At 42.0% G+C, this 25,835-nt stretch overlaps 1 protein-coding gene across 2 annotated transcripts in view; it reads right to left on the bottom strand.

Annotated features, from left to right (window-relative positions):
• Positions 1 to 25,835, bottom strand: part of SHQ1 (SHQ1, H/ACA ribonucleoprotein assembly factor) — a 93,498-nt gene that overhangs the window by 66,395 nt on the left and 1,268 nt on the right. The window contains exons 2-7 of one of the 2 annotated variants that reach the window (XR_014175651.1): positions 21,763 to 21,935; positions 20,846 to 20,907; positions 19,988 to 20,110; positions 18,209 to 18,357; positions 12,589 to 16,565; positions 542 to 654 (exon numbers count right to left, since the gene is read on the bottom strand). Coding sequence is in view for 1 of the 2 variants with exons in the window: in XM_081956412.1 (XP_081812538.1) it covers positions 542 to 654; positions 18,209 to 18,357; positions 19,988 to 20,110; positions 20,846 to 20,907; positions 21,763 to 21,905 (590 nt within the window). In the remaining variant the exon portion in view is untranslated. Of the gene's footprint in view, positions 1 to 541; positions 655 to 12,588; positions 16,566 to 18,208; positions 18,358 to 19,987; positions 20,111 to 20,845; positions 20,908 to 21,762; positions 21,936 to 25,835 lie in introns of those variants that run through there. The other variant, XM_081956412.1, reaches the window with a different exon arrangement.

Genomic DNA, 25,835 nt, shown 5'->3' with positions numbered 1-25,835 from the left:
TACATTCCATTATATCCTTTCTTTCTTCTGGGAGAGATCATGGTCACTTACAATAGTGGGGGATGTGTCTTCCTACTTTTATCTACAAAACAATGACCTTGATGCTGAGAAAGGGTGACTGACACAAAATTGGCAAATGAACTCTATGCATGCCTGAAGGCAGTACTAGAAGCAATGGGTAGAAACTAATCAAGGAGAGCAGCAACTCGGAACTAAGGAGAAATTTCCTGATATTCTATTCTATTCCATTCCATTCGATTTCTATTCCTATTTCTATTCTATAGAGTCTTTAGTCTTCTGTTGCATTTATTGATAAATCTAACTCTTTCATACCAACATACATACAATTAACCAAAGCCTTTTTTGGAATATGTTAATTTGTTTAAATGTAAACTGAGGTGGGAAAGTCCAGATGAAGGAATAGGAAAACTGAGAAGGGCAATGGAGATCAATGGGAAAGGTTAGAGAAGATTTAAATGCATTTGCACAGTATAATCCTAAACTATTTATTGCTAGAACACTTAAACAGGGATAAACATACAGGTAATGATCAGGATCAAACTTGGCATCTTCTGCTGCAAGTCGTTTTTCTCTGCGCTCAGATGCAGATGTTATGTCAGGGCTTTTAACATCAACAACTTCATTAAGTTCATCCTGTAAGGAAAAGAACAAATCAATTAAGAATCACTGGCTAAAAAAAAAGAGCAAAACATACATTCTATAGACTGAGTTTAGAAAGATGTACATCAAGATCATAAAGATGCTTTGGAGGTATAAAGAATTCTTCATGAAAAGCAGTCAAATATTATAAAACACAAAGAGCTGAAAGATAGCAAGAATACATTGATCTATCAATCAGCTGTACTCTTCAGTGCAACAAAAAACTTCAGAATAGTCCTGGGACATCAGACTTAACGACTATATTTATATTAACCTCCTATTTCAAGTGGATACGTTATTTTCCATGCCTCACTAACCATGGATTAGGTTATCTTAATCATTTTAGTGGATATATATATACATATAACTTTTATTTGAGATTAGATCATAAACAAGGCACTCAGTGGTGAAATCCAAAAATTCTCCCTACTGGTTCTGTGGGCGTGTCTTGGGTGTCTTGGTAGTCATGTGACTGGGTGGGTGTGGCCAACGTGACATCATTCACATCACTCACTGTTAGATCCAGTAGCTGCACATTCTGAAGCACATTCTGCCCTTCTGAAGCTCGCTTTGAGTTCCCCTCCGCCATCTGGCTTGACTGCCCAAGCGAATCTCAGAACCTTCTCTTGCCCCACTCTCCATCCCGGAGAGCCTCGCCTCCCTCCGTCAATCATCCATACAAACTGCCCACCCTGTTTCTGCAAAAGCAGAGTCCCCGCTTGGAAGATGATCCAAAGAGGGGAAGGGGATGCTGCAGAAAAGGCCACCTTCCACCTGGGCCAGTGTGCCTCCCATGCCCGCAGGCTTGGGGCTCTGAAGCAGCCCACTGGCTTCCCACCCACCCACCTGCTCTCTTTGCAGATCGGCCCAGCCAACTGCTGGTGCCACTCCGGGAACTCGGCCTGCAGAATACGGTGCTCTGGAACAAGGAGACTCAGCCACGGCGCTGCTTCCCAAAAAAGTGGAGCAAGAGGTGTGGAAGCTGTTGGTGGCTGGGCGGCAGCCCCTCGCATGGGGAGAGGACCACCATTGTGGAGCCTGGGGTGCTTTCCCTTCGTTCTGGGTGGTGGCCTGCGGCACTTTCTCTTCGGCCTTGGCGGTGGTGCTTCATCTTGGCAAACACGTCACTGCACTTGTAGTCATGTGGCCGGCCAGAGTAGGATATGGTACGGAAGGAGAGACTGATGCAGCCCCCGCCAAGGCAGCCCTGGCCAAGCGATCACCGTGCCTCCCCAGAAACAGGTGCACTGGAGCCACCTTACCCACCTTGCCCGCATCCTCCATGCACTGCGCTTGGGGCCACTGCCACCGCTCTCGTCACCCTCCCTCCCTGCCTGGTTGAAGACGTCTGCCTGCCTTCCCGGACTAACACCACAGAAACACTGTTCACTTTTGCTTTGTGGCGGCAGAAGGAAGAAAGCGAATGGCAGTTCCGTGTGGTGATTGTACGGCCAGGGTTGCCTTGCGGGATCTGCATCAGCCTCTTCCTGCGCTATGTCCCATTCCAGCTGATTCTGTGACTACAAGTGCGGTGATGTGGTGTTTGCCAAGATGAAGTGCCGCTGCCTAGGCTGAAGGGAAAGTGCTATGGACTGCCACCCAAGACAAAAGGAAAGTATGTGGGCTCCGCAGTGTCGCGGTGCGGCCTAGCTCCTCCCTGTCAAGGGGGCTGTCACCCATCCGCCTGCCAGTGGCTTCCACCCCTCTTGCACTGCTTATTCGCTGGCAGGAAGTGGCGCTCGGCAGTTGGCCAGATCAATCTGCAAAGAGAGGAGGCAGGTGGCTGGGTGGGAAGCCAGTGGGTTGCTTCGGAGTCCCAAGCCCCATGGAGCTGGCACAGAAGGCACGCTGACCCAGGTGGAAGGTGGCCTTTTCTGCAGCATCTCCCTCCCCTCTTTAGATCGCCCTGCAAGGGGGAGGGGCTCTGCCTTTGCAGAAATGGGTCAGGCACATGTGCAGCAGCCATGGGATGCCTGCTTGCCCTCCTGGAGCTATGCTGCCCCTCTCAGCCCCAGCGCGTCTGCATTTCCACCAAGGGTCGCTCGCCCACCCACTAGCTGGGCCAGGCTGGACATCAACCTCGGAAGGCAAGCAGGCATGGAGAAACACAAGGAAGACCATGTGGAAGGCAGGCAAGAATGGCAGGGCTGCGATGAAGGGAGCAGGCTGCTAGCTCCCTTCCCCACAGCCAGCTGGTCCTGACATGTTTGCCTGCCTTCAACGTGGCCCTCTGCTTGCCTGCCTTCACAAGCTGGCAATGGGGTCACTGGGGAGGTTGCGTGGAAGGCAGGCAAGCATGGCAGGGCTGCGGGCCATGAGGAAGGGAGTAGGGGAGGCAGGTTGGGATGGTGGAAAGCAGAGACAGGATGGGACGAGCAAGCATCGATCGGGGAACTGGTTCGGGGTGTGGCAAGCCAGCGGTTCCTACTGGTTCGACGACCCAGGCCCAATGTCCGCTACAGTCTGAACCAGTAGGATTTCAACCCTGAAGACACTCCTTTCTCAAGTGTCTGATAACAGAGAATAAACTAGAGTATTGTTTTTAGCTTAAAACCTAGGTGCTAAATTGTGAATAGACTCATACTTCACTGAACAAGGATTTATTAAATAAGCAAAATTGCAAATACTAAGCTGTAAATAGACAGGTCTTGGCATCTGCTAAGACTTCCTGTGTTACTTGATTTTAACATTTTGATATTTTTTAGTCACAAAAAGGGGCACACCAATATATGCTCCACCCTGATGGAAAGGGTGTGCATTTCCGCCCATAGTCCCAGTCTCTCCGCCTTGAGCATGAGGGACTCTGTGCAGGGAAAGGAGCACTTTGGTGACATCCAAATCCTGGTTTTGGAGCTGCTGGCCCGATGGTATGGGAGCAGGAACCATTGCAGGGTGTGAGCTTGAGGCCATGCCCAGGGAATGATGTCTATGCAGAAAATAATTTCCCCAAGAATTGGGAAAGAACCACCAAAGTTACTGACCACTGTGTCCAAAGTTGGTTCACTAGTGACCAGATGTTGGATTACAGTTCCTGGGAGAGGTAGACTTCGCAGGTGTCGGTATTGATCACCACGCCCAGGTGGAGTAGATTGGTGGAAGGCAACAGATGGCTCTTTTCCAGGTTCACTGAAAAACCAAGTTGCTGAAGGATCATGATGTGAAGATCTCGATGCCTGAAGCAGAGACGATTGGATCAAAATGTCATCGAGGTAGCATTGTATCCTCATGGGCAGTGAGCTGAGGTAAGCCACTATAGCTGCCAGGAGCTTTGTGAAGATCCTGGGGCCCAATGACAGGCCAAACAGCAGGGCCCTGTACTGGCAGTGGCACTCTGCGAAGTAAAATCTCAGAAACCTTCTGTGAGACGGATGGATGGGCACATGAAGGTAGGTCTATTTGATATCCATGGATGTTAGCAGGTCTCCCTGACGAATGCATCCCAGGATTGATTGTAGGGGCTGCATTTTGAAGCGTTTGTACCCCAAATGGATGTTGAGCTTTTTCAAATTTAGAATGGCTCTCCATCCCCCCTCCCCAAGTCCTTCCTGCCCTGATGGAACCAGCTCAATAGCGAGGATGGATCTCGGTATCCATAAGGTCGTTCTTGACCTGGCACTTGGGAACGGGGCATGCGATGAAATGTCTTGGGGGGCTGGTAAGAAATTCTAGCGTGAGCCGGGAGGTGTGGCCAGTGTCACAGCGGTACGACACTTTCTCTGGGTGCTCTAGAGAACCGCTGAAATCCTTGCTGTCCCAAGGGTCCCGAGGACCATAACTGTCTCGGAGGGATGGTGAAGAGAGGAGGGATAAGTGGATGGGGAAGGCGAAGCAGCAAATCCCCTAAAATGTCCGAAACAGCCTCCAGAGTCAACAGCAGGGAAGCCATTGTGAGCTGTCAAAAACCTGGGGCAGGTTCAGAAAAGTGAAAGAATCAGTGTGGTGGAACATGTGGGTGAGAATATGAGATTTGTTTGAACTACAGCTTTCCTTAATTTACTTTAACCTTCTGGTTGGAAACTTAGAAAAGAAAGAATGGCAGAGAGAGGGGGGAGGGATCTGGCTGTTGTCAGCTCCTTAACTTCTAGCCTAGCAGCGAAAGAGCGAGGCCATTATCTACACAAAGAATAAAATAAATAATGGACCCTGAGAAATGTTTAAGGAATAGAAAAGAAATTGGAAGGAGAGATTTTTTAATTTTTTTACCTTGTGATTTTAATACTGAGTGATTTGGAAAACTCTTTTGAGATTTGCTTTTGAAAAACCTAAACTTTAAGGCTGAATATAATTAACTAATTGCCTGCACGGCCATCTAGTCATATTAGAAGGGAATTTAACAATATTAAATTGAATTGGAGAATAAAGCAGGCTGATAAGAGGGAATAGACCTTGGACTGGAACTGAGTAATAGGCTGATGCTAAAAAAGTCCTGCTAAAAAAGAAAATAAGACCAGCTGTGTAATCAGTTTGTTTTTTAATTTTTTACCATCTTACATTGACTACTGAAAGTGCCTTTCTTTTTTTCCCTTTGTTTTTCCTTTTGAAGAAAACCTGGATAATTTGGATAATTAGTTTAAAAGTTTTTCTTTTTCCTCTTTTTTTTTCTTTTTTCCCCGTGCCTCTTTTACACGGGGTGTGGATCACAACTGTGGATTAATTTTGTGGACTCTTTTTATTGCCTTTTTGATCCTCTTCTTTTTAATTGGCTTTTATTTTTTAGGGGAAACTCTTTCTTTTTCTTTTTCTCTTTTTCTTTATATTGGTGTTAAAAAGTAGGTGGATTAAGGTATCAAGAACCTGAAGATTGTGACCTGGAGCAGAGATTGGTTTATTTGGGGTTTGAGTTTTGCTGGTGCGGGTGACCCCTGGATTACAATTAAATTTGAGTCCCGGATTATAAAATTCAAATACAATTTAAATATAAGAATAAAGTACCAAGATGAAGAAAATAACATAATATGCATCAGCAACATCTCCCAGTTCTGCATCACAGAAAGCAACAAACATGACAACGGGACAAGTTAAAACCACTTTGGAGTTAAAAAGCATGTTACAGGCCATGCATGAGAATCTTAAACAGCAAAGAAATAAAGTGGAAGAAAAAGTGGGTAAAGTGGAAGATGAGTTAAAAGAAGTCAAGGAAATGATGGGGAAAAACAAACAGCGACTGCAGAGAGTGGAGGAAAAGATGGAAACAACAGAGAAAAAAAGTAGAGGAGATGGACTATAGATTGACAATAACTGATAAGAGCTAGGAGAGAAATAACATAGTATGGGAAATGGACAAAGCTGACTATTATTTAAGATTTCAGAATACAGAGAAAGGAGAGTACTTAGCAGAGGTCGCAGAGATTTTATCAGAGGCTATAGAGTAAGTAAAAGATATTAGATGGGATTGATGAAATATTTAGTGAATATACAAGATATGCAATAAGAAATAATTTGCGTAGAGAGGTACATGTAAGATAAACTAAGAAAACTTTGTAGAATGAAATATTGCAAGTGTCAAGAAACACTATGATAAAATACAAGACTAGAGAGATAGTGGTGCTGAAGCAAGTGCCAAGTAAGGTTACAGTTATAAGAAAAGAATACCACTTCCTGACCAAGATTTTGATTAAAAAGGGGGTGAGCTTCAGATGGCTTGTGCCAGAAGAGATCTTGGTAATTTGGCAAGAACAAAGGCACAGATTAGACTCCTGAGAGAAGGCAGAGTTATTTTATGAACAATACATAGTATTGCAGGAGGAACAGTTGGTGAGAGAAGAGGTAGGAGCTACATGTCAGGAAGTTAAGGAGACAAGGAAAGAAGAGAACTCATCTCCCCAAAAGGAGAAGAGGAAAGAACAGGAAGAGAAAGCATTAAGAGAAGGGGCAAGGACAAAGGTGATGAAAGACAGAGGGAGATAAGAACTAGATTAGCTAAACTATAAACAAGTAAGATATGGAAGAAGAGATAAAAGTAATTTCCATCAACATAAATGGACTAAACTCGCCAATAAAAAGAAGAATATTTAATAAATTAAAACTATTAAAATTGGACATTATATGTTTACAGGAAGTACATATTAGAAAACATTATAATTTTTTTTTGAAACAGGTAAAATTGGGCAATCCATATATGGCATTGGCTGACCAAAGTAAAAGAGAAACAGTACTATATATCAAAAGGGCAATACAATCAAATCAAATATTTGAAGATGAGGAGGGGAGAATATTGATGGTGGAAATAATGATGAACTTTAGAAAGACATTATTAGTGGCAATATATGCTCCAAATGAAAATCAAGAAGATTTTTTGGGGAAATTGCACAGAAAGATAATAGAATATGAATATGAGGATGTATGTATACTAGGATACTTTAATACAATTGCAAACAATGAATTAGACTACAAATCTACAAAAATGAATAAGAAACTGAGGAAAACCCTCTCCAAAATATTCCTCACAATGGTGGATGAATTAAATTTGCAAGGTGCTTGGAGAATAAGACACCCAAAAGACAGTATACATTTTACTCAAATAGACACTTGTCAAGAATAGACATGATGTGGATGTCAACAGAGCTAATACTTAAAACACACAAGATTGACATAGGAACAAAAATATGGGCTGATCATAACCCAATGACAATGAACTGGAAGGGACAGAAGAAAGAGGGGAGATGGACATTAAATTCAAAAATATTGAATGAAAAAAGCTTCCAGCAATACACGAAAAAAGAACTGACATTTTTTAAAAGGAAAATAGAAAAGAAGATACAACACTACACAACGTATGGGATACAGTAAAGCATATATCAGAGGACTTGCAATGACAAAATACCCCAGATGGCAAGATACAGAAGAAGAAAAAAACAAAGAATTTATGGATTTAAAGAGAGAAACTGTCAAGCCTGTAGTTATGTTTCTTTTAGGATCTTTGGCCTGCCACACTTTCTATTATTTTCCTATGCTGTTTCTTTAGTGCAGTAGTTGGGAGGGGGAATAGAAAGGAGTAGAATTGTGGAATGTGTTGTTGTCATTCTTTCTAGAAGCTCAAGGTCATCTTTTGTCTCCGCACCTCGACACCTGACCGGAAGCAGAGGGGTGTAGATGCCAGCGTGGAAGAAGATTGGACCATGTGATGGATTATGGGTGTGGGGATAAGATCATGAACTTTCAACTGGGTGGAATCCCAGGAAGCAAATCAGATTTGGGATTTCATAGCACAATGCCAACATGTCTGTCTTATTAAATTGGAGTTTTAAAAATAACTCTGCCTTGGACTTTGATTTAATTCTGCATGATATTTGGAATGCTGACAGAAACTTTATTAGCAGTACCATTGATAACACTACCGCAATCAAAGATAAGCTGATTAAGGAAACAGAAGAAGGGCATCGAAATTACATGAGAAGTTTTATAAACAAGGAGTTGCTAAGAGGAGTCCATACAAAGTTGATTGGGACTGAAACCACAAATGGCAGAAGATATGAGGCTGTTTTGCTACTGGAAAGATACAGGTTGATAGATGGAAGAGTATAATTTAAAACTAGTTAAACTTAGTGAAATTTAGTGACAATAGATATAGTTAAATAAATAATTAATAATGATAATAATGTATACAATGTGTAGTATTATGATAAGTAATAATTGGATATGAATATTGAATGGTACCCATGAAAGGAAGATTAGAAAACTTTTTGGATTATATATAAAGGTTAATAAAAAAAGAACTAAGTTAGATACAGTTAAGTCTTGATTATTAGGGGGGAAATGTTATGATACAGGATATAGTTAAATAAAGGAGGGATAATGATAACAATGTATATATAGGTATGGGTACAACATAAGGAAACTGGATGTAAATTGTAAACTGATTTGGAAGGAGGATTAGAAAATTTTGTTATTAAATATTATGGATGTTTAGCTAGAATACAACATAAGGATTCAGTATTATTGGAGGATTTTAGAAATAGTAAATGAAATGCCAGTATGTGGCTATGTATTAAATCTTGGTATATTTTATGATGAAGGACGTTTAAACAATTATAGTCAAATGAAAATGGAGGTATGATGATGGTAACATGTATAAATATCTGAGTTAAAATACTTGAGTTAATATGAACTATGTTTGTTGACGGTGGAAGAGATGCACGAAAGCCTTTTTGTAACCAACTGATACACTTTCTACAGTATGTAAAGAAGGATGTGTTGTGTTTGTTTTGAAAATTTTTTAAAAAATTATTATTAAAAAAACTAGGCGTGGGAGGTGGCGGCAATCCGCCGGTCCCGGGAGAGCCTCCACGCATGGCACTGCACAAATGCTGCTATAGAAAGGGCGCAAAAAAAAATAGTCACAAAAATTGCTCAAAGATCACTGGCGTCAGAGAAATTACAAGCCTCGGAGTGTAACCCAAGTGATCCGGCAGTGACTCCGGATAGCCTTGGGCCAGTAGTCAGGCTGTGGGGAGCGTTGCTATGTGAAAACAGGCCAGCGTACACACAGTAGCGGCCGCATGGCAACGTGCATAGAAGGAAGCAGCCCTTCATGGCGGTGGTTGTCCCCCTTTAAATTTGGCGCAGGAGTGGCAAACCGACTCTCTCGACACTGCAGACAAGGGGCGGTTGCTGTAGAACAGCCCAAGTGATTGGGCCGTAGATCCGGTGCTGCCAGGGTCCCCGGGCTGGAAAATGATGTTGCGGCCTTGTCTGCTTACCAGGAAGCTGCGCATTCACCAGCAGCCGAATTCCTGGTCGCAGATGCGGGGACTCCTGCCTGCTCCCGTTGAAAGGAAAAACATCTTGCAATGGAGAATCCAAGCTGGGATATTTTCTGCTCAAACTAAGTAAGGAGAAAAAGAATTCACATCTCTCTAGGTTAGACTGAGTTGAAAAAACTGAGCTCAGTCAAGCAGAGGATGCGTGTCCAAGACTTTTTCTAACTCAGTCTCTGGGCAAATAGGCAGAAGTTAATCCATGCTTGGATTCTCCAAGCAGCGCACAGAAGAATATAGTCAATTCTTAATGGCATGCTAAATAGATTTAAAAGGATTGTTGTGCCATAAAAGCTGACTCATCAGGTTCAGATTTCAAATCTCTTTCTCTATTTATTAAATAGAGAAATATTGTATTTATTACAGAGGCTTGGTATAATACTGAAAAGATTATTTAGGTTTAAAGTGATGTGGCCACACACCATTTATCAAACACTGTTAGCTGTCCTTGTCTAAAGTTCTTTACATATCTATAAAAACGTAGTCACGATAAAAAGAAATGGCTACAATTATTGCTGCAATTTTGCAGCACAATAAACTCTTTTAGACTGACAGGTATATGACAGGTGTAAACAAAGCCACAATGATTCACTACAGCAGAAATTATTTTGTTACACTTCTATAGTATAAAAGAAAAAATTCCCAAAGAGAAGATAAAATCAGGGATTTGATTAGTTATCTTTTGTTTAACAGTTAATCATTTTCTTTAACTTTAATGACTGTTCAGTTCTCAGCATCCTGATATTTGGCTAATATCAATGCATAACTAACTGAAAAGTGCCCCTTGGAAGCTATAATGCTTTACGATAAGGATTAACATTCACACAACCACATAACATTTGCTTTTTGATAAAAAGAGAATAACTTAATTTCTTCTTGTAAGCCTGTGTTCACCTGTCCATGTGCTACTTGTATCATTTTCTCTGGAAACTCATTCTTTGTTATTTCCCTTTTCAGTTTGCTGCTGTGTTGAAAAAAGGTCGTCTTGAGGTTTTGAAGAATACATCTATAAATTTGGCCACTTTAAACTTACCCTTATCTTCATGTTATTTAAGGGAACGTATTAAAGCACATAGCAAAACATAAAGATGTATGGATGTAGAGGATGTCATAGTGATTAAAGCAAAATGGTTCATTCATCACTAAAGTTTTCCTTTCCATGTTTTATCTTTTTCAAAAATGTGTTCACTTTGGCTTTTTCTCTTCAGTTAAACAGAAATATCTTTCTTAAAAACAAAGCATTAGAAAGTCTGCCACGCTGGAGCAATATGTTTTAAGGTTTACAACTTACACTTTTTCATATAAACTGCATGATATAGAGTGAAACATCTCTTTGTCCTCACACTGTTTTCCATTAAAGGGAAGCTACTTTTAGACCACAAAATGCCATAAAATGGCAAATTATAAAAAGGAATTTTATTAAGCTCATGAAGCAAGTAAACATTGTCATGGGACTTTGTACGCTTCTGCAGAAATTCCAAACAAATAGTGACTGCATAGTTTCAAAGTAATCTTTACAAATATACATATACCCATAGTCATCTCTGAATGTCCCCAATTAAGACCAGAATTTCTGCTGCCAAGTGATGCGGTTAAGAGAAACGTCATGTGTCCGGGACTGCGTAGTCTTGACAATTTTACTAGGCACAATTACAGTCGTTAGGCCCAGACTGTGTCACCATTAGGCCAGGACTTTACATTTTTTCCTGCTCTGCTGCACTCGTTCCCATCTTTAGCAGAAGAGATGGGTCTATATGATTTATTTTCTTAAAAGAATTTGGGGAGCCTTGTTTCTCTATTAACATGCACTGGAGGCGAAGAACTTTTATTTAAATAAAAGAGTAATGCTCTTTCTTGCTGGTAAACTATTGGAAGATGCCTTTTAGCACAGCGGTCACCAACCTTTTGGGCACCAGGGACCGGTTTCATGGAGAGAGGGTTTTCCGTGGACCAGAGGTATTATAGTTTCACATGCTGCCTGCATCTCAGGGATGGGGCTTCGCTTGTTTGTGCAGCCCAGTTTCTGGCAAGCTGCAGCCCAGTGCCGATCCACAGACCAAGGGTTGGGGACCCCTGTTTTTGCATATTAAGAAGTGGTTTATTCTCCTTGTTTTATTGAATAAAGTGATAAATTCTATTATGGATTGGATGTTAAGTAAAAGATTAAAAAATTCCAACTTGGCTCTTAATACCTCTACTGTAGAAGTGGGAAATACTGCACCAAGAAATATGGAGACCAGGTAAGACAGACAATGAAGCATGAATCTGGCTTAATCTGCTTTACTACTCTGAAGTGTGATCCTTTTCTGCTGCTATCCATGCAGTTCTGGTTACTAAATATTTTCCACCTGTGATCTAAATTGAGGATATCACTTTCCCACCGTCTACCTATCTCCTTCCCCCATCTCTGTCCTGTCGGTTGGAAAGTATCCAAAAAGGGCCAGTAGCTGCCCCAGGCAGGCAGGCATACTTCATCAGCAGTGGAGGAAGAAGATAGTGAAGGTCAGCTAGAGGAGACGGACTAGTCACGGGCGTCAAACCCGCGGCATCACGTTGGCCATCAAGTGACGTATCGTGATATTTTCACCCTTCACAGAGCTGGGGTGGGCATGGCCTGCACGTGATGCATTCGGCCTGCGGGCCGCCAGTTTGACACCCCTGGACTAGATGGATAGTCCAAAGGGCAGACGTGGAAGCGGGGGAGATAGACAGATAACAGGGACTTGAAGCACATGCTGCAGTTGGAAATGCAGGTGGACCATCAAGTGCCTGAATTTTGATTACTTAACTGCAGGAACACTGTAATCACTGCCACTTCAAGGACTGTTCACTCAGTTCCATCTTAACTTTCAGTGATTACTGAACAAATGGATGTAAAGCAAGGCCTACCTGTATTGCATTTACATATGCCTCAAATAATTTTTGTGTAATGATAATTTTTCATCATAAATATATTAGCATTCATAAAATTCTCGATTTTACAATTAACTGGTCGGATCCAAACTACTGTTATGTTTAGTATAGATCTACTGACATCAATCATGCTTACAGTAGGCTGATTGAAAACAGTAAGGTAATTTATTTATTATTGTCAGGCAATTTATATACTAATATAGATTACTAACATATACTATATTCTTCCTAAACTGTTGTGGAAAGACCATTTGCTTACCTGAAGGGTCCTTTTCTGTGCACCGCGGGAAAGTCCAAGCAATGGTTAATTCAGTCTGGTTGCCCTTGGACTGAGGAACTTTTTTTCCTTGACCACACCTCCTAGTGTGGCCACGCCCCCAGAATTTTGAGATGGTCTGGAATCGTGAGGACGGAACGAAAGCGTCCAAGAAGGTAGTTCCTGCTGACACGAAGACCACAAATCCCTGGACGGATCATCCAGGGTGGGTTGGACTCTCCCGCGGTGCACAGAAAAGGACCCTTCAGGTAAGCCAATGGTCTTTTCCTGTGCACTGCTTGGAGAGTCCAAGCAATGGGACATACCCAAGTTATTGTCCATCTGGGCGGGCAGAAACAGAGTCCCGGGATTCGGTCAGAGACGCAACCGCCTGGAGCACCCTCCTACTGAAAGATGCCTCAACCGAGGCAAACACGTCCAGTTTGTAATGTCTGACGAAGGGCGAAGGGGAAGACCACGTAGTTGCCCTGCAGATGTCGGTTATCAAGGCCTGGTGGCCCAGGCCGCAGACGTGGCCACGCTCCGTGTCGAGTAATGCCTCGAGGCACCGACCTGGACTGGCTCTTGTAGGCAGAAGCGATGCAAGCCCGTAGCCACCTGCCTACCGTGGGAGACGAGACCTTCTTGCCCAAGGAACCTGGCTGAAACGAAATGAAGAGGGCCTCTGACCTCCGGAACTCCGAAGTGCGAGCAATGTAAACTTTCAGAGCCCTCCTAATGTCCAGCTTGTGCCAAGTGCGCTCTCTGGGATGCGACGGGCGCGGGCAAAAGTTCGGTAGAATGTTTGTTTGTTTGTTTTATTGGATTTATATGCCCCCTTCTCCCAAAGGACTCAGGGCGGCTTACAACATTAAAAAACACACATCCCGAAAGTTAAAAAGAAATTAAATACATATCCAAAAATGATGTCCTGCGCCCTGTGGAACAAAGTGTTGACCTTTGGGATAAAGGCCGGGTCTAGTCTCAAAACCACCGTCAGGATGGACGACACATAGGTCTTGGCGAATGGACAGGGCCGCCAGTTCTGAGATACGATGAACGGACGTTATGGCAATGAGAAAGGCTGTCTTGAAGGTAAGGTGACGTAGGGACGCTGTGCGAAGGGGCTCAAAGGGTGGAGAAGTGAGTGCCTGAAAAACCACAGAGTTGCTCCTGGAGGCCCTCTGGTGGGGTAGGAGGAGCCATTGAAGTGCCCTGAAATGGAGTCGGGCCCAGGGGACGATCGAGATGCAGGAGATCATTTTCCCCAACAGCTGCGACAGAAGGACCACTGGAACCTGCCTCGTATGCATCACCTTGTGGGTCATGGACACCAGGCCCTCTAACCTGTCTTGGGAGAGGAACACCCTGCACAAGGAGGTATCTATCACCGCCCCAGGTGGTTGAGTCTGGTGGTGGGAGCAAGATGGCTTTTCTCCAGGTTTAGGGAAAAACCGTGACTCCTGAGGGTCCTCATGGTGAAGCAGAGATCCCGCAAGGCCTGCTGCCTGGATGACGACTGTATGAGGATGTCGTCTAGGTAGCATTGCAGCCTTATGGGCCTGCGCCTGAGCTGGGCCGCTACAACCGCCAGAACTTTGGTGAAGGTCCTGGGCGCCAATGACAGGCCAAATGGGAGGGCCCTGTATTGGAAGTGCCGGCCGACGTAGAAGCACAGGAACCTCCTGTATTGGGGACGGATGGGGATGTGTAGATAGGCCTCTTTTAGATCGATAGAGGTGAGGAGGTCTCCCTGACGGATCCTCACCAGGATGGACTGGAGGGACTGCATCTTGAACCTCCGATAAGCAATGTGCCTGTTGAGGTTCTTGAGGTCCAAGATGGCCCTCCACCACCCCCTCAAGTTCTTGGGTACCAGGAAGAGGATGGAGTAGAACCCCCTCCCCTCCTGGTCGGAGGGCACCTACTCTATCACATTTATCACCACGAGATGGAGGATCTCCTGGTTCATAAGTTCCCTCTTTATGGGACAGGAGGGAGTCGGACACCGGATGAAATTTCGGGGTTGGGGGGAACAGGAATTCCAGGGAGAGGCCCTCCCTGACATCTGGAGGACCCAGGTGTCCTCCGTGGTTTGAGCCCAATAGGAGGCAAAGAGCTGGAGCCGACCTCCTATGGGCGAAGTGTTCGGGCAGTCACTTGAACTTGCGGAATGGCCTGTTAGAGGCCCCACCGCGGTTGAACTTGCGGAACCCGAACTGTTGCCTACCCCTGTCCCGAAAGGCGGGTCTGTCCTGAGCTTTGCCCCCCGACGGTCTACTGGGGGAAGAGAAGGAGGAAGAGGTGGAGGTTTCTGAGGCACGAATGGGCTGCCTTCTGGGGTAAGGAGCGAACTTGCGGTCTTGCTTCTTGGATAACGATGGCAGGACCTTCCTCTTGTCCTTTGACTCAATGAGGAAAGGATCCAGTACCTCCCCGAACAATTTGGACCCCTTGAAGGGGGCAGAAGCCAACTTCCATTTATTTTTCTGGTCGGCCTGCCAGTGGCGAAGCCAAACCAGGCGGCGGGATATAACGTTGGACGCCAGGGCCCTTGATGCGAACTTGGTGGCATTAAGAGACGCATCGGCAGCATACTGGGAAGCCGCAATAATTTTGGATATATCCTGGCGGAGGCGCATGTCCCCCACCGGGAGTTTGGTCAATAGTTCACGCAGCCAGATAACTGAGGCCCTATTGAAAAAAGATGCGGAAGAAGACGCCTTAATGGCCCAAGCGGCCGCAAGGTGAGTCTTGTGGCAAGCCTTGTCCGCCTTTTTATCCTCCGCCTTAAGGCCTTCCAACAGATCTGCTGGGAGGGAGGAATTGGAGGTAAGGGCAGCAATGGGCGGATCCACGGATGGGAGGACAAGGAGATCCTCCAGGGCGGGCTCCATTGTGTACAGCTTCTTGTCCACTCTGCTAGGAGAGGACAACGTGGCCGGTTGGGTCCACTGGCGTTGTATTATATCTAGGAACAACCCAGGGACCGGCACCAGTTCCTGCTGAGGAGTATGAACATCGAACATGGCCGCGTTAGGGTTGGCCGGAGTCGAGTCACCTGGGGCCTGAGCGGGCTTGGGTTTGATCCCTACCCTGGTAACGGCCTTAACCTTGTGGAGTATCGACTTAAAGAGACTTGGTTTAAAGAGGCCTGAGAATGTAGGAGAGTCGGGCGGGAGGTCCTCGTCCTCCGACAGTTCCTGTCCTTCCTGGTCAGGATCCTCAAGGGCGGAGGCCTCACTGACCACGGAAGACTCAAGGGAGGGATGACGGACCCGTTTAGCAGGCAGGGGGTCGACTGGACTAGGCTGAGAGGCTCTGGGAGCCACTGGAGGTCGATCCTGCTTCCGCATGCCATCCGCGATGCCCTTGGCGATGGCACGGGCAACTATGGCCTTCATACGGGGCGAAAGCTCGGGTTCCTGGTCAGACTCGGGGTCCTGATCCATGGAATCCTTCAGATGAAAGGGAGCAGCCTCGGGCATATAATCCTGGCTCGGGTACTCAGGGACGGGGTCCTGCTCGCAAGTCCAAGAGGGAGCTGGGGAGACTGGCTTCACCAGCGACCTGTCGGGGGATAGGTCCTGAGACTCCACTTCTTCGTTTATCAATGCTAGAGGGTCACCCTGGGGAAGGAGAAAGGAGTCCCCAGGGTGTTTGTGTTGGGGGGGCTCCTTGCCAGCCTGGCGCCGGGCCTTTTCAAATTGTTTGTCAAGCGCCTGTTGGCGCCTCTCAGCGTCCTTGACCTTGGCCGTGGACGGGGCCCTGGGAGCATGTTTGCCCGTGGTCCCCACACCGCCTCTGCCAGCTCCCCCGCCTCTAGTAGAGGGAGATCCCTTGCTAGGGGCCTGGGGAGGACCTGGTCTAGCATCTAAGGAACCTGATGGGCCGGGCAGCTCCATGGCCAATGACCGCACAAGGTTGAATGCAGAGGCACTGGCAGGTGGCTGGGAAGCCGGAGGCTCCGACTGGCTACGCTGAAAGGACAAAAAAACACAGAAGAAAAAATTGTTTAAAATAGCAAAGGCAACTACGATTTTGCACTGATATAACAAGTGGCTACCAGCCATATAACAGGAGGCAGAGCAAAAGGAAGGGGCCTGCAACCAAGGCTGCAAGGCCCAACAGGAGAGCAGGGAGAAACAGGCTGTGAATGGGAAAAAAGCAGTTTAGAGGCCTGCATGATGAACGTCCTCCCTGTGCCGGTGCAATGGCCACGAGTGGCCCAGGCACCAGCGCCGACTACTACGTGGGGCAGACGGAGGCGAAAGCAGCGACCGCGAGTGCATTCTGCGGCTGCACGCTCCTCTGCGGCGGCCGAGAAACTAGCTGGGGAAGTGAAAAAACTCGAATAAAAACAACAAACGCAGAATGCGATCACTTAAGCCCTCGCCGCTGTTGCCGCGTTCTTTTAAAAGCAAGTGGCAAGGCCTCCAAGCCAGCCCGACGGCGCGGCTATGGAGCACCACCACCACCATCACACTTACCTCCTGGCCTCCAAACAGCACGAAGCAGCTGTAGAATAGAAAAGTAGGAAGGAAAAACAAAGAAGAGATAGGAAGGGAGAAAATTATGGGAAAAAAGGAAGAAATTATTAGGAGAGTCCAAGCCAAAGGGATAAATTCAGCTGGAGCTCACAGATAACAATCTGAACGGGCAGACTGAGGAAAAATTCTGTGGGAGTGGCCACACTAGGAGGTGTAGTCAAGGAAAAAAAGTTCCTCAGTCCAAGGGCAACCAGACTGAATTAACCCATTGCTTGGACTCTCCAAGCGGTGCACAGGAAAATCAAGGGTTATTTATCCAGTGACGTTCAAGTTCCATCTTTTCTAAGTATTTCTTTCTCTCCAATTTAAGATTCAAAGATTATAAAATGCTTCTTGTCAGGTCCAGCCCGAGAACAACATCAAACAATTCAGTTAAAGTGCAGTTTTGTTCATACCATAAAAACAAAATCTTGCCAGACTAAACATATATTACTCTCACCCTAACATATATACCCCAGGGGATTCTAGGAAGTGGCTATCCTAAATTACTTCCTCTGTCTCCTATCCAGCTCTGGATACTCTCTTGTCTCACCCCTTCCTTGGAATGTGCTCCTCCCTCATTTCTGGGAAACTGCTGCCATTATACCACCTCCCCCTTTGTAAACACATTCCAACACATTTCCCATGAATCAATTTCTATTTCCTATTGATTTCTAACAGCATTTTAAAAAATAAAATTGAAAAGATTTAAACAATCTTTTAGACATCTTAACTTACACAGCAATTGCCATCAAGAATATGGCCATAGGGAGCTGTGGTGGCGCTGTGGTTAGAATGCAGTATTGCAGGTTAACTCTGCCCATTGGCTGGAATTTGATCCTGACAGGGCTCAAGGTTGTCTCAAATCTTCCATCCTTCTGAGGACGGTAAAATGAGGATCCAGATTGTTGGGGGCAATATGCTGACTCTGTAAACCGCTCAGAGTGCTGTAAAGCACTCTGGAACAATATATAAGTCTAAGTGCTATTGTTTTGCTATATTTTATATTTATATTAATCAGCACTTTTTTAGATATCATTGTTCTGTGATGTGCAAAATATACCAAATATCTATGTTTATGTAATGTTTCTTACCTGGAGACGTCTAAAAACTCCTGATTTCTGACTTCCAAATCCATAGGAACCAGTTGGACACAAGGAATCCTCCAAGTTATCTTTCTGAGGAGTTTGTTCTATTTCCCAGTAAAATTCTTCCTCTTCCTCCATGTTCTCATCTAGAGCATCTGAATAAGCATTGCCATCAAGTTACTATTACAGCAATATTAAACTTTTGTATCATTTAGAATGTATTGCATGAAATTCCACCTAAAACATATATTTACTTAATGAACAATTCTCTTAAAACATTCTGAAAGAATCAGGATCATATGATTTACACTGTTTTTCAGATTAACCACAAACTCATAAGCTCAGGATCAAGATTTCACCCACTGCCAAAATAAATAAAATAAAAAAGAAAAGAAACCACCTAGTCAACACAAAAATACTTCTTAGTAGTTCAAACCTACATGATAAAAAAGCTCAGAGTTACCAGATTGTATGATCTGGCTAATATTTCTCTGCTCAATAAATCACAGAAAAAAAGTATACATGTGAAACTATGTATAAGGACCTTGTCTTAAAGTCTAGTTTAATGAAGAAATTTACCTTAGGCCTGTTCTGAGGGAAGGTTTTCCCCAATCCCCACCGATTTACCCCATCCTCTCAGCCTTTCTAAAGCATTGGCTGCCTAATATATATGTGAGAGGAATAATAGAGTTGGAAGGGACCTTGGAAGTCTTCTAGTCCAACACCTCCCCCTCAGGCAGGAAACCCTATACCATTTTAGACAAATGTTTGTCCAATCTCTTCTTAAAAATTTGCACGTTGGAGCAACCGCAACTTCTAGAGGCAAGTTGTTCCACTGATTAACTGTTCTAACTGTCAGGAAATTTCTTAGTTCCAGGTTGCTTCTCTCCTTGATATAGTTTCCATCCATTTATTCTTGTCCTGCTCTCAGGTGCTTTGGACAACAGCTTGACTTCCTGGCTTTTAAATCTCCTTATAGATACTTATGGCTGATTGTTAGGCTACCTGTATTTTAGCCTGGGGTGTTTGTGTGATTCGGTGTGTTTCTGTGTTTATATTCTTCCTAGTTTTCTATATTGCCTAGTATCCAATGGAGTTGGGTGAACAATACATTTAATTATTTTTTAAAGAATTTCTAAACCACTAACATGGTTTACTTGGGTTTAAAATGATGTCATGTGTCAATTGATGTGATTTACTTAACAAATAATAGTGAAAACCATGACAGTGGAAGTGGAATAGTAGCCTTTCACAATTCTCCACCAGCTTGATGGAAAGCTATACCCAAGGATAAGTACTGTATTAGTTTTAGCTCTTCTTGTTTCTAAAAAAAAGAGCAAAGCAATAGCCTGAATTTAGTTCACAGATGGAAGATATTCAGTAACCAAAAATGTAGAGATAGCCACAGAAAAGGATCACAACTCAGTAGTAAAGCAAATTTAAAAGATTAAACTCAGCTCTTAATATCTCTAGGTAGAAATGGGATATATGACTACAAGAAATCATGGAGAAGAGATAGGACAGACAATGAATAATGAATCTGGCTTATTTTCCTTAACATCCAATCCATAATAGAATTTGTCACTATATTCAGTAAAACATGAGAATAAACCATTTCTTTATATGTTAGAAGGCATCTTCCAATACATTTTTCATCTAGAAGCAGCATTACTATTTTATTCAAATCAGTAAAAGTTAACTTATAAAATGTCCTAACCTCCAATGTATGTTACACAGGGAAACAAGAGCCCACAAACCATTGTTTAAAAATAAAATCATACAAACCCATCTCTTCAATTAAAGGTTTAGCTGATCGGGATTTCTTTGGTGCTAACAGAGCTGTCAACATATCTAAGCCATCAAATTTCTCTCCAGGAGTTTCTTTGGGAAGGTGAATTGTAAATATCCCTGGAAATAAAAGGATGAAATCAACCAAAGGCATTCCCTCCCCCCCCCAAATGCTTTGTTTCTTATCTATTTCTTAAATGCATTTCATTAAGAAACACAAGGTCCCCTCCTCTGCTTTTTTCATTTTCTCTAAAAGTTTGGAGGGGCAGAGGACGGGGATGGGATTGGATTACTTCTTACATTACCACACATTCCTCCAAAACCTACACCAGAGGTCTGAGGAATCCTTTAGGGCAAATTCTAATAAAGTGAAATAAATGTAGGGATTGTAAGATAATGAAAAACTCAACAGTAAATGTAGACTTCCATTTACATAATATAGACATTAGCTTTTTTTGGATTTGGTACAACAAAGAAAACCTTCATCCTACTTGGCTCAGCTTGGCTTTCCTTCCTTCTATAAAGGGAAAGATCAGGAAATCCTATTTCCTTTCATTTATTATTTACCCATATTCAGAAAAAAGAAGAAAATGGGTGCACCAGCAATTCAAGTTACTTTCTGAATAGGGTATGAGGTTATTTTGGTGAAAAGATATTTGTAACATGGGAATCTTCCTTATCCTCTGTCTAGTGGACATAAATCATTTTAAATGTGTTGTTTATCTCTCTGCAGAACAGCATTTTAAATCAAGGACCTGCCAGAAGCCAAGATAACATGAATTATTGGTGAAATTGGAAGTAAATATATGCTGCTGCTGCAATATATCTATATATGAAAATATTTGCAAAGCAAACCTGAATCATCATAGGATGCTTTCTCTCTTCCATCTTCTACAACTCTTCCAGGAAGTGTCAATCTGTCAAAGAAAAAAAAAAGCAAATATTTTATTTAATATCTATTATTAGTATAAGAAAAATGAGCTAGCAGTGTTCAGATGTAACAATTTGAAAAAAATCAAATTACACAGACTCTACAATGTATGGTAAAACAAGTCCAAATAGTAAGTTATATCTAGATGGTAAACAGAAAAGAGAATATGATTTGTGAATGGACAATTACTAGTATTACTTTTATCAGGAATGTCAGAGTAATCACCATGTCCTTGGCAGAGTTGTGAATGGAACATGCTGAAATTTTGTCACACTTCAGCACTGTTCAATTTTTCATTTATTTATTTATTTTGCTTTCTCCGTATTTTGATCTACTCAATTCAAGAAGAAAGCTTGTTTTATTTATAAATTCAAATGCCAAAAGATTCAGGGCACTCCGTTCAGTTCCAGATAACATTTATGCATGCTATATAGTACTGCAAAATTAAAAGCAACATCCAGTGACATAAAAAGCAACTATTACAAACATTGTTTCAATTCAAAGATATGTCACATAGGATTTAAAATAAATTATTTCATTTTCTCTCCTATGCAGGAGCTGTTCTGCATGCTGATTAAACCACTTCTAATTTGCATATGAGATACTGTGATATAAACAAACCATGTTTAATTGCCCAACATAACCCCCAAACCCATAGCAACTTTGTCTGTTATTAGTTAACAATCTATGATCTACGATATTCAGCTGTGCTGAATATTTAAAAAATAGCAGTAATACTCACAAAAATAATTTATTAAACTAAATAGACAAAATTAAGTTGAGAGATTAGATGATAACAATATAGATGATAACAATATAGATGAAAACTAATATGGCTTACCTGAGAAAGTAAGGTTTTCCATAAAAATGAAATGAATTCCCTTCAAAATGAAGGTCAAATTCTGAAACTCGTGCATAAGGTACTTTGATAATTATTGTGAGAAAATCTGGATCTTGACTCAGTTCAAATACTGGAGTTATCATGATGAATATCAGAAAAATCAATACCACCACCTATAAAACAGTCAGAAAAACGAACAAATTATTCTTGGGACATGTATATCAATAGCATGTGAACACCTGAAAATGACTGAACATTTCTAATAAAGTATTTCCAGTTAACTGAAAGTTATTCATTATAATCAAAGAAAACATATTTGTGGGGTAAGATTAAAAACATCCCTATATTTACTTATGCTACATTACTTAAACAATATATTTAATTTTATACCTCATCATTCTTCAGTTAAGGGAGGTACGATAAGTTCCTGAATAATCCTTATTCAGAACAATCAGATTAAGTTAGCTGTATAAAAGTCTAAGTTCATTTTTACTTCTTGGAAATCTACAAATTTGGGAAGGGCCTATTATAATGAATCCAGATTCTTTTATTCAGCAGGCAGCATTGTTTGCAAGCTGTTCTACTCAAAAGAATCCTAAAAAGTATTAATCTTTGTTGATGCTGTTATTAATGTTATGGTTCCTTCTGCAGTCTCAGCATTGCTACTGGTAAAAAGCTTGGGTCTCGAGCAACGCCCGGTCCCTCTTGACAATTTATATCTTTCTAAATTATTTTAATTTTAGAAACAAAGAAACTGTCACGCTGCAAGGAAAATGTCATCTTTATGTGCAGGATTCTCAATACCCTATACCAGCTGCATTTTTCCCGTTTCTATTATTTTTAATATTTAGCAAAGAAAACACACACAGAAACTTTAAAAGCTCATATAAAGGTAGTCCTCAACTTATAACTAATAGTTTGTGACTGTTTGAAATTACAATGACTTACAACCACTTCTTGCACCTATGACCGTCACAGCATTCCTACAAATCAAAATGTGGGTGCTTGGCAATCAGCATGTCCTTATGACAGTTGCAAGATCTCAGGGTCATGTGACCTTCGGAGCTAGCTTCCCACAACTAAATGGGGGAAGCTGGATTCACTTAACATCCACATGATTAACTACTGGGAGGATTCACTTAACAGTTATGGCAAAAAAGGTCATAGAATTGGCCAGGATTCATTTCATTCATTAATTCTTATTTAGCAATGGGAGTAGTATCTGCTCTGTTCCAATTAGGGTCGTAAGTAGAGGACTACCTGTATACTTTTAAACTGAAGACTACTTAAATATTTAAGAAGCTCTAAAATCCATATTTTGTAAATTAGACAATTATCTCATCTGGCTGCCTTATCACTATCATTTAGTATTGCACAGCAGACCTTTTCCATTGAAGACCTGTATACTGCACGAGTCAAAAAGAGGGCTGTGAAAATATCTATAGACCCCTCACATCCTGGACATAAATTGTTTCAACTTCTACCCTCAAAACGACGCTATAGGGCACTGCACACCAGAACAAGACCCAAGGACAGTTTTTCCCTGAATGCCAACACTCTGCTAAACAACTAATTTCCACAACATTGTCAAATTATTTACTAAGGTTGTATTACTATTATTCTTCTCATCCTTCCTAGTACCTATCTCTTCCCACTTATGACTATAACCATGTTGCTTGTATCTTTACATTTTATATTGTTTTGTTTCCTAGTATGATTTGATTGCTTATTAGTAACCTATGGCTATCACAAAGTGTTGTATCTTATGATTCTTGATGAATGCATTCTATTTTATTTTTCTTTATGTACACTGAGAGCATATGCACCAAAGACAATTTCCTTGTGTGTCCAATCACACTTGACCAATAAAAGAATTCTATTCTAATTACCTAGAAATTATCCAGTGTTGTCATTGAAGTTACAGATCTATAAACAACATATGTCAACTGTAGCCACAGCTGTATTGTTTGGTGTCACAAAACCATTTTCTCCCTAGAAATGATAAGACACTTTACTAAATAGACAATCCCAAAATACAGAGATTATATATATGCTACACCACCTCTTCTTCTTCAAAACATTAAATCTGCTAGCTTAAACATATATTAGCACTTAAAAGTTTGCTAACCCTAGCCCTTTTGAATATTCGGTATTTCTGCATAAATATGACCTAAAACATTATGGGTTCTTCCACACAAGTCCCAAAACTATATAAAAAGAAACAAGTTATATAAATAAGGCAAAAACATTACACTTGTTTATTTACTGAAAAAAATGACCCAAAGATACATATTTGTGTATGGAAAAAGTATGTAAACTTTTGCTTTCAGGAACACCACACTGATGGCAATAATTGCAACTAAACATTTTCAATAACTGTTGATCAGTCCTGCATATCAGCTTTGAGAAATTTTACACTATATCCCTCGTTACAGAACAGCTGCAGCCCAGGGAAAATCGTAAAAATCCTAACATCAACTTCAGATTCTTCCGTAACATTTTTATAGAATTATAGTCAGGCCATTAACTTTGTCATTTCAAAATATTAACTTGGTTCTCCTTTAACCATTATTTGATTTTGTGGCTTGTGAGTTTTGGATCATTATCTTGCTGCATGACTCACTTTCTCTTGAGTTTCAATTCATGAAAACATCAATATTGGTCTCTATATCTCAGGCCCATTGGCTGGATATGTGCTTCCCACAAAGGAATTTGCCCAAATAATGCCTAACACATTCAAAAAATGCATGTCAAGTTTTGGGGGTTCCTTATAAACATAAGTTTGTACATCCTGGAAAAATACATTTAACATGCTTTATTAAACACAAGTTTAGCATTCTTTCAAAAGAGCTTTAGACTTGTTTTAAAAAACAGATATAATGCTCACTTCAGACCATCACAATTCTTGTGCTGCACAGAAAGTTGATTTAACCCAATTAAAGGATCCAGATAGATGCAACGGCATTCCAGATTCTTATCCTGGTAAGTGCATTATAGGTAGTCTTCGACTTACCTATGGTCGAGGACTACCTTTATGGAGCCCAACATTTCTGTTGCTGAGCAAGACAGTTAAATGAGTTCTGCCCTATTTTTTAACCTTTATTGCCACAGTTGTTAAGTGGAATCACTGCAGTTATTAAGTTTGTAACATGGGAATCTGGCTTTCCCATTGACTTTGCTTGCCAGAAGGTTGCAAAAAGAGATCACAGGATTCTGAAACGTTGCAGCTGCCATAAATATGAGCCAATTGCCAAGCATCTGAATTTTAATCAAGTGACCATGGGGATGCTGCAGCAATCATGTAAAAAAAAAAGCTGTCAGTCACTTTTTTCAGTGCTATTGTAAGTTTGAAAGGTCACTAATGAGTAATTTCACAAGATTATACTTGTTTTTAAAACTTGAAAAGAAGTGCTGCCCTTTTGCCAATAGACTATATCTGGTTGCTGCCATCCTTGCTATTTTGTGGCAGTAGAAGGCAAGGATGAGGCTGACTCATCACTGATGGGCCTGGTTCACTCTGCACCTCTCTTGTTAACTGGACTGGCAAATCACAACGGAGATCTGGAGTGAAGCAAGGATGAGATATTTTGTGGGAGAGGAAATGAATCCCTGAGCATTCAACAATCACTTCCACTTATCCAACATTAAAACTTAAAAACAGCACTACTTTCTGGGCTGGCTATTTGGCCTTCAGTTTAATTTACGCTTATGCACTCAAGAATCAGACCGGAGTGAAAGTTAGAAAAAAAAATCCCTTCCTGCCAGCCGATAGGCTGCCTGTATTCTCTGTCAATGAAAAAATGACCCTTATTACTTTTGTAAGGCTATGTACACACACATGTGGCTTCCATGCCTTTTTGAGCGGACCTTTGCTCAACCTGGCAACTAAAAAAAATTTTTGAGACTCTAGAAAGAGTGCAGAGAAGAGCAACCAAGATGATTACAGGCTAAAACATTTAAAGAAGGTTGCTGGAATTGGGTATGTCTAGTTTAATGAGAAGGAAAAACATGACATGATAGCAGTGTTCTCAGGGGTTACTACAAAGAAGAGGGAATCAAGTTATTCTCCAAAG

This window comes from Natrix helvetica (genome assembly GCF_964273705.1).
Source record: "Natrix helvetica genome assembly, chromosome: 1".
NCBI classification, from domain to species: Eukaryota; Metazoa; Chordata; class Lepidosauria; order Squamata; family Natricidae; genus Natrix; species Natrix helvetica.
This window is presented reverse-complemented; position numbering and strand designations above follow the sequence as displayed.